Source organism: Delphinapterus leucas, chromosome 1 (assembly GCF_059928025.1).
Source record: "Delphinapterus leucas isolate spDelLeu-1000000601 "Yukka" chromosome 1, BTC_Dleu_Yukka2, whole genome shotgun sequence".
NCBI classification, from domain to species: Eukaryota; Metazoa; Chordata; class Mammalia; order Artiodactyla; family Monodontidae; genus Delphinapterus; species Delphinapterus leucas.
This window is the reverse complement of record NC_143129.1, coordinates 30,727,346-30,737,369: the sequence shown is the minus strand read 5'-3', so window position 1 is coordinate 30,737,369 and position 10,024 is coordinate 30,727,346. Positions and strand designations below refer to the sequence as shown.

At 35.6% G+C, this 10,024-nt stretch overlaps 1 protein-coding gene across 4 annotated transcripts in view; it reads right to left on the bottom strand.

Moving 5' to 3' along the window:
• The window catches only part of TFB2M (transcription factor B2, mitochondrial), a 33,408-nt gene that overhangs the window by 18,948 nt on the left and 4,436 nt on the right, over positions 1 to 10,024 (bottom strand). For 2 of the 4 annotated variants that reach the window (XM_022579403.3, XM_022579399.2), the window contains 5 exons: positions 9,387 to 9,540; positions 8,906 to 9,054; positions 6,498 to 6,587; positions 3,769 to 3,831; positions 481 to 632 (listed from right to left, as the gene is read on the bottom strand). In XM_022579403.3, the coding sequence (XP_022435111.1) occupies positions 481 to 632; positions 3,769 to 3,831; positions 6,498 to 6,587; positions 8,906 to 9,054; positions 9,387 to 9,540 (608 nt within the window). The remainder of the gene's footprint in view (positions 1 to 480; positions 633 to 3,768; positions 3,832 to 6,497; positions 6,588 to 8,905; positions 9,055 to 9,386; positions 9,541 to 10,024) is intronic. The other 2 variants (XM_022579401.3, XM_022579402.3) reach the window with 2 other exon arrangements.

Below are 10,024 nucleotides of genomic sequence, written 5' to 3'. Positions count from 1 at the left end.
ATACAGATACAAAGCAGGCAGTAACAGTATAATTTTTATAAGGCTTTAGGTAGAAACATAGAATCTGATCCAGAGCAGGACTAGGGTGGTATAATGATCTGTGCCTACTTTGCCTAGGAAACAGAACCACTAACGACAAGAGGTGGATGGTGGGTATGCTACCACTAATGCCAGGGCAAGCAGCCAGTTCTTCATGTAGTTAAATTAATCCTGACAAAGATAAAACAAATTGTAGGCATCCCTGGTTGTTTTTACAAAGAAGGGAAAAAAAATTAAGCTCAGGAGATTATGTGGAAAATATATTTTCCTCAAAATGTGTACCGGCGAGAATGAAGTATTTTGTACAAATAGATGAGTGAAAACATGGTACCTCACTGTTAATGAAGATATAAAAAATATAAAAAACAAAGCTCTAACATGAAAGTACAATTCGTACATTAAGTTGCTACTTTTATATTTGCTTTTATTTTTCTTACTTACTGTAAATGGTCTATTAGCTTGGCATTGCGTTTCATAAAACACTGCCTTAACATGTGAAAAAACACATCATAGTTAAAAGGTGTTAAGCTTCCTGTAAATAAATTCCTATGAGGAGTCAGTTGAATAAAACACAGGTTTTGTTCTAATGATTCCTGCAGAGAAAAGAAAATAAAATGTGTTAGTCATAAAATATTGCCAGTGCAAGACATTGTTCACTTACGCATTCAAGCTACCTTTTTGAAGAGGCAATCACAATACACCCTGCGTGTCCCTATAGGTTATTTTTGGATGTGACAAGAATGCAAGGCCCCAACTGCTCTTAACCTGGGCCATTCCTCAGGGTTGTTTGCAGTGAGTCACCTTGGGGGATGAGATAATGTCTCTCTATAGACTGACATTAATGTTTGCTAAAGAGAGGTGGATTCCCCCAGCTCTGTGTTCCTCAGCTGCAGTGCAAACCCACTGCATGCACACCACACAACTACGCAATATCATATTATTCCACAGGACACAGGAGTCTGTGTCCTTGCCCAGCACCCAGGAAACAGTAACAGCTTATTAACTTATAAGCAAGGAAAAATGAAATCCTAAACGTGACACTAGCATATGCTGAGTTTCTTCTGTATTTGAGGCATTAACACCAGATCCTAAGCATAAAAAAAATTATTGCCGGGCTTCCCTGGTGGCGCAGTGGTTGAGAGTCCGCCTGCCGATGCAGGGGACACGGGTTCGTGCCCCGGTCCGGGAAGATCCCACATGCCGCGGAGTGGCTAGGCCCGCGAGCCATGGCCGCTGAGCCTGCACGTCCGAAGTCTGTGCTCCACAACAGGTGAGGCCACAGCAGTGAGAGGCCCGCGTACCGCAAAAAAAAAATATTGCCTTATAATTTTTAATTGGATTTTTTAAAAATATAGGGTTAGCAAACTATGGTACATGGCCTGCCTGTTTCTGTATAATATGGAGCTCAGAACAGGTTTTACATTTATAAAGGATTCTTAAAAAAACAAACAAACAACAACAAACCCACAAAGAATATGGGACCTGCAAAGCATAAAATATTTACTCTCTGGCCCTTTACACAAAAAGTTTGCCAACCTGCTTTAGTATATAGTATTATACAGGTTAAAATAAAAACTGTATGTGACTTGATGTAACATTAAGATGTTTTTTCCTCTAAAATTATTCCTCAGAACAGAGGGAGCCTTATGTTTGAGTTCTTAGGACATCTCACGTATTAGCTAGTAACCCCTTATTTACTTTATAATAAATACCTATGTATATACATATTTAAACATAAATACTGTTTGTGGAAGACATGTTGGCCAAAAAAAATTTCATTCAATTCTGGTTTCTAGTTTTGAATTCCTGTAGCTGAAGAAATTAGTAAAAAAGGAAGGCAATAAAATTTTAACATATTTAGCAATTATCAATTAGGGAGGGGAATAACCTCACAATTGATAGCATTATATGTTGTTAACAAGTCTTCTGAAGGTGACTTTATTTTTTATTTATTTTTTAAAATATATTTATTTACAGTAGTTGTGGCTCACGGGCTCTGGAGTGCAGGCTCAGTAGTTGTGGCGCACAGGCTTAGTTGCTCTGCAGCATGTGGGATCTTCCTGAACCAGGGCTCGAACCCCTGTCCCCTGAACTGGCAGGCGGATTCTTATCCACTGTGCCACCAGGGAAGTCCCTTGAAGGTGACTTTAAACAGCATCTTGTAAATAGATTTGGAGTTACAGATATAGGTTTACTTGATAAGTAGGGAAAAAACAACTTTCCTGATGTTCAACAAATGGTTATATGTAGCTTAGGAAAAAAGTTCCAGTGACAGCACAAAAACATGGCTTCAAAAAAGTATAAACCTCAAACCACTTGGATGGAAATGAAGATCATGTGCTTTAAAAAACTGTTAAATATCTAAAAGCGCTTCTGTAACAATTATGAACACACTGACATCAGACATGTGAAATATCTGAATAAAATTTTCTCTTAAAACATAACATTTGGTTATTTCATTTTCACCCCTAAAAGTTTACGCATTTATGTCGGCCAAAAAAGTGTTTTGGCTTTTGACACTGTCATTGAGAAAATGGGAAAGTGTCCTATATGCAGGTTTATTAATTTCAGGGTCATTTGGATAAATTCCTACTGGTATCAAGCCAAAATGTATTACCCCTATTCTGTTTTGTGAGGCTACATAAATTATGTTTATGGATAGTGAAACAGAACTAAAATCACAATGATCACTGATTATTCTAAAATCAGAATATTTCTAAATTGATAGTTTTCCTTTTTTCCTTTAGCGGCAAGAGCGAGAAAAAAACCAAAGTAGTAAGCAATGGGAAAGTCAGACTGAACTAATACGCTGAGATTAGGGAATCATTTGCATTTAATCCTGAAGTGGAACTTCTGAATTGAGTCCGAAAATTGTTTTTAAAACTTCAGCTACTTTATTACAACTTCACTATAAGTAGCCCTATATAATCTAAATGGAGGATCACTCTATAACATAATCACTTTGGTTCTTTACGAAGGGAAAAAATAAACAAAAATTAAAGCCCAACCCCTAGGGTAAGAAACAAGATGTACCTGTTAGTGAAATAAACCATTATAAGTAGTAATATTACATATATGATTTATTAATAAGGTATAAAATCTTGTTTTCAGTTTATCAAATTAGATGAATAAACATTTTAATATTTATGTGTTTTCCAAATTTGAGAGGTATCTTCATTTCAAAAGTTAAAAATAGAAGTCAGGGGCTTCCCTGGTGGTGCAGTGGTTAAGAATCCACCTGCCAATACAGGGAACATGGGTTCGAGCTCTGGTCCAGGAAGATCCCACAAGCCGCAACTAAGCCCATGCACCACAACTGCTGAAGCCCGTGCACCTAGAGCCTGTGCTCCGCAACAAGAGAAGCCACTGCAATGCGCAGCCCGCGCACGGCAACAAAGAGTAGCCCCCACTCACCACTACTAGAGAAAGCCCGCATGCAGCAATGAAGACCCAACGCAGCCAAAAATAAATAAATAAATTTATATATTAAAAAAAAGTCAGAATCTGTGTTTAAGCCTATTACTATGCTAGCATTCATTATATAAACAGCTGAAAAATATAACTCCCTTCCAAAATAATTTGAATATATTAAAATCAATAAGATATGTTTAAAAATTTTTCTAGATATTCTAAAATTAAAAATTTAAATACAAAATACCAGATAATGTAAAAGAAAACAAAGACTGTTACATTAGAGGAAAAAAGGGAAAGGTATTCATTCGTTCTTACCCTATGCTTTTGTTTTGCCAGCTGCCCATTTGCGGTATATGTGTCAAATGATAAGCAAGACTCCTTGAGTGAAGATAAACAAAAAGAAAACACTTCTTTCAGTTCTCTTTGTGCAAAGTGCCCCACATTATTACTGACTTTAAAATTGTCTTGCCTAAACAACATAATGAACTAAAGCCAAGTCTCCAGTCTAACTGAATGTAAGAAAAACATGTGACAGTTAAATCATATACATTTCTCTTCTCTCTCATTTTTTTCGGATAAAGAAAAGGGGAGTCAAAGGTCTAGCCAAATACTGGTAACTCTATTACTTGCTTAGATAAAAGAGAGTTGCCCTTAATATAATTATGCAAATACATTCTAAAGTTATTTTTAATAGCCAGCATATTACAGTCACAATCAGTTTAGGGTCTATCAGATCAATTATGGGGATGTTTTTGCCCTACCTTAGTGGAAAAACCACTGATATGAATATGCTGGGACATGTAAGAAGATAGACAAAGAAACTTATGTCAGTTTTTAAAAGGATCATTACTTTCTTGTATCTAACTTTTGTACATACAATTTTGTATGTGAAGCAATTTTAAAAGATGACCCAACTGAAAAATTATTGTGTGTGTGTGTGTGTGTATGTAGAAATACATATACACACATTAAATTCCAAAATAACAGCATTTGACACAGACTTAAAAGACTAAAACTTATAATATTGGATGTAAGGTCAGAAACGATAATTTATTACTAATTGCAGTGGCAACTGGCGTAGAATGAAAAATGCAATTGTTGCTCATCTGTGAAACTCCCAGCAGCTCCAGGAATGTCACTAAGTGGAGGAAGGCAAAGCAGCAGCAGCAGCGGGCACTGCAGCTTCTCCCCACGCTTGGTCTATCCACAGCAGTTTAGGGCACTGCAGTGGGCACAGAGAAGACCTCACTCCCATCTACCAAACCCACAGGAGAGGAAGACCTGCAAGACCTTGGGAATTGGATTCAACAACGGACCATCCAGTAGTAGATATATAATGGACAAATGTTAAAAATGCTGGGTCTAGAAAGACCTCTCCTTTCTGGAGGTTAATAAATGGCAAAACTCAACATAGGGCTTTTGAAAACAAATACTGCAGAAAAAGAAAACTATCCTGAAAGCTGAAGTCCTCAGAGGGCCTTCTATCAAGAAACTAGCCAAAAGCCAGGAAGAGAGAAGAGCTGAGATGAAAAGCCAACAGAATGAGAGGAGATCAGTGGGGTTAAGGAAAGATTTTAGGGAAACCAAGAACTACAATACCAAGATTACAATATGTAGTATAGGCAGAAAGCAGGGTCAGTGCCATGAAGGCTAAATGTGAAAAAGATTTCTGGGAATACAGAAAAAGGATGAGAGTATGACGGATACGAAAGACAAGGAACAGAGAGAGCCAACCTAAGAACCTGATACATTCTGGAGGAAAAAACCAGAATCGGAACAAAAGCTATAATCAAATGAGATAACATTCTAACAACTAAGTATGCACTGAAGATCTTAATTTGTTCCTGGACAAAAGCAATGAAGAGACTACATAGAGGAAACACTCTTTTAAAATTAAACCAATATATCCTTGGAAGAACAAGGGCTCATAAAATATACAAACATAGGGCTTCCCTGGTGGTGCAGTGGTTGAGAGTCCGCCTGCCGATGCAGGGGACACGGGTTTGTGCCCTGGTCCGGGAAGATCCCACATGCCGCGGAGCGGCTGGGCCCGTGAGCCATGGCCGCTAAGCCTGCGCGTCCGGAGCCTGTGCTCCGCAACGGGAGAGGCCACAACAGTGAGAGGCCCGCGTACCGCAAAAAACACAAAAAACAAAAAACAAACATATTCCTTATAAAAACAATTTGAAATATACTCTAGTCTACTAAAATAAAAAAAAGAGAAGGGGTAAATTATGGTATGAAAGAAATGGTATTTATTGTTTTTTTCTTATGCTTTTAGGCCTCTATTAAAAATGGCAGCCACACACACACAAACACACACACACACACAAAATGGTAGATACTAGTCTCATGTGGCTACTGAACATGTGAAATGTGTCCAGTCTGAATTGGTTGTAAGTGTAAAATATACAATGGATTTTTAGTACACACAAAAGAATGTAAATTATGTAATAACTAATTTAAAAATATTACACTGAAATAATGTTTTGAATTGAAAAGATTCAATAAAACATAATATTAAAATTAATTTCACCTGTTTCTTTTTTACTTTTCGTAAACTGGCAACTAAAAAAATGTAAAACTACATTTGTGGCTTGCATTGTCTTCCTATTAGACAACTCTGATCTTGCCTAAGGAAATAAACTAAAAAGGGGAATGCTCTATAATGAGGTATTATATAGTCATTAAAAACTTAATTTATAAAAACTTATTATATAGTCTTAAAAACTTAAGAAAAAACAGGAAAAATAAAAGACTAAAATTATGCCACAAACATCAATAGTGACCTCTGGGTGGTAGCACTGTAGTGATCATTTTTTAAATTCTTTTCTTTCTTTAACATGTCTCACATTTTTACACTGAGAATATATTAGTTTTACAATGAGAGAAGTATATAAATATTTGTGACAGAAAAACATCAGTATAGTGCTCTATTATCTTAAACACTTGGGAAAAACAATAAAATTAATCTGGTCAGAGAAATACAGCCTCTTTGAAAAACCATGAAGTTCTTTGTTGAAATTTAGAAGGATTTTACTCACTGTATGCAGGAGCTTAATCCCACAAGCTATTTGACAGAGCACACTTAATGCTTGATACAAGCCTGGATTTTGGGGATTTGCCATTATTTTCTAGTAAAAGGAAAACAGAAGTTACATGTTATACATAGCTATAGCCAATCAGTCAAAATCATATGTCAGATCTTAATACCTTAATGATATCTAGAAATGAAAGAAAATTAGAATTAAATGCAGAATCTTAACCATTTCAAAGAAAAGAAAGTCTTCTTAAGCTTTCATATTGAAATATATCATCATGTACACTTAAAATATAATGTATTCGAGACTGATTTCCTTTAACCATATCACCTATCAGGGCAAATTCTCATTAAACAAAAAGTGACACAGAAGTGTATAATTACTGTGGTGAAGGGTAAGTGTGATAGAAACGTGCATTAGCTGGGCTATTAAATTTTGAGTCAAGAATTACTTAGGCTGACACTTGAGGATCAGAGGTAGCTCACTGAATGAAAGGGCACTACAGAGAGAGAAAACCAAATGTGAAAAGGTCCATGGTAAAAGAAACATTAGAACATTCTACTAGTAGCAAGATGAAACCTGACGAAGCATTTCCTATTTCTCTTCCTTTCATTCCTTCACGTATGCACACAGCCTCAAGGTTCTGAGTCCCCTACTCTCTTCCAGGGACAGTCACTATTCACTTACTATTTGGATCTTGGCAAGCAAATCATCCTTTCATCTCTTGCTTTCATCTCCCACTGCCCCCCATCTTAACCCATAGTTCTCTTATATACAAATAAGCATTTCCAGTTATCTTGGATTATAAGATTAGTAACATGAAGCATTCTGGGCAGCAAAGAAACATAACTCTCAAGGACTTCAGGAAGCCCTTTGATTTCAAAGAATAAAAAGTCTAAAACCCTATGTTCACTACAGCATTATTCACAACAGCCGAGAAAGGTATATAACCTCAGTGTCCACTGGTAGATGAATGAATAAAGAAGATGTATATGTTTTACATATACATATATACACACACACACAACTCAGCCATAAAAATGAATGAAATCTTGCCATTTTTGACAACATGAATAGATCTAGAGAGTAGTATGCTATGTGAAATAAGTCAAAGGAAGATAAATATGATTTCACTTATATGTGGAATCTAAAAAACAAAACAAATGAACAAACATAAAAACAGAAACAGAGTCACAGATAGAGACAACAGAAGGTTGTTAGAAATGAGGGGGTGGGGGAATAAGTGAAACAGATGACAGAGATTATGAGGCACAATCTTCCAGTTACAAAATAAATGAATCAGGGGGATGAAATGTACAGTGTGGGAAATATAGTCAATAATAATATAATATCTTTGTATGATGATAGATGGTAATATATAGACATCTGTCATCATTTTGTAATATATAGACATAACAAATCACCATGTTGTATAGCAGGAACTAACACAATGTTTAGGTCAATTATATTTCAAAAAACAAACTCATAGAAAAAAATCACATTTGTGGTTACCAGAGGCAGGGGTGGAGGGGAGAGGGAACTGAATGAATGTGGTCAAAAGGTACAAACGTCCTGTTTTGTAGTGTACAACTACATAATTAACACCGTGGTATGTTACATATGAAAGTCGTTAAAGAGTAAATCCTAAGAGTTCTCATCACAAGAAGAAATATTTTTAAATTTTGTATCTATATGAGATGATGGATGTTCACCACATTTATGATGGCAATCATTTCATGATGTATGGAAGTCAAAACGTTGTACTATATACCTTAAACTTATACAGTGCAACATGTCAATTATATCCATTGACGGAAATGGATAAACAAAAGGTGGTGGGGTGGTGTCTAATTATATAATGGAATATTATTCAGCCTTAACAAGGAATGACATTCTGACACATGCTACAACTTGGATGAACCCTAAAGACAGTATGCTAAGTGAAATAAGCCAGACACAAAGTGGAATACTGTATGATTCCATTTACATGAGGTATATAGAATAGTCAAATTCATAGAAACAGAAAATAAAACAGTGGTTACCAGGGGCACAGGGGCGGGGGGGAGATGGGGAATTAACGTTTAATGGGTACAGAGTTTCAGTATGGAATGATAAAAAGTTCTGAGAAGAGATGGATGGTAATAATAGTTGTACCACAATGTGAATGTACTTAATGCCACTGAATTGTACACTTAAAATAGTTAAAATGGTAAACTTTATGTTATATATATTTTATCACACAGAAAACCTTTTAAAAAATAATACCTAAAGAATGCTCTATAAAAATTTAAAAACAACCTTAGTACTCTCAAATGTCATGAGCCCAAATTAAAATCACACAGATTAAGACTACTCTGAGAAAAATCGCAGAACATTTAAAACAAAAAATTAGGTACTTGTTAATAACCTACCCGGCATTCCTTTTCAGTAATAAACAAATTTAGTTCTAGTCGTCCATATTTATATATGGAAGTACAGGAATATAGGTCATGTAAAAGTTTCCAAAGTGCACTTCTCTCGTTTTTAGGTGGTAAGATCCCAATTGCTTTTAAAGGGGCACCTGTTAAGAATACAAGCAAAAATATTTAAATAAATTTTTAACACTTTTTTCCTACCACCATATTTTACTGAGTCAAATTAGGTTAACAAACTATATTACTTTAAGGTTATTTCGATCAAAACTAGGCCTTAGCATCTTTCCTTGATCTGGAACTTGGCTTCCACAAAACTGCTGATTGTATCTAGGTGAGGGAAAAGCCATATTCAACTTAAGAGCAACCACCCATAAACTGTGTAATATAAACATTTACACAAATCTCAACAAATCTGGTGTACTGCTAGAGAAAGCTGACAAGTTATAAGGTACTTGCTTTACTGAATGACAAAAATCACCTTTTGACCAAGGCTGTGCTTCTATTCCCAAATACTGAAAAAGCATATCTGAAGTCATAACGGGAGGTGTTAGTATTCCACGACTTCTAGGATCCAGTTTAAAGAAGTCACAGTAGACCACTTCTAGTCTTCCATTCACCTTTTTTCCTAAGGACTAAAGAGAGACAGAGAGAACTTGTTTAGAAATTTCAGTGTTAGGCAGACCTTGTAACAATTCCAAGATCTACTTCAAAAAGTAATTCTTATAAAAAATGTTGCTACCTCAATAAAGAGGCAAAGAAAACATTACTAACATACCCTAAAATGTAACAGTTAATAGAAATGAATTAATGTCTGAGAAGTGAATATAATATTACCAAGAAAAAGCACCCAAAATAGAAACCTTCAACAAATTATTACATATCCTTTTACTTTCTTTACTTTATCTAAATGGTTTCTGTTATTCAGAGCTGTGATTCATCTGCTAATCATGGGAAGATGTTTTAACAGAAAATAACAATAAAAATATTAAAGTGAAAGGCAGATAGATTCAAGAGAGCATTTCTTTTTTCCAGAACAGTTTAGTTAGTCCTTCACCAAACGAACTTAGCTCACTGTGTAGGTCACTCTCCATTTTCCTCTTAATTTTTCATTTACTT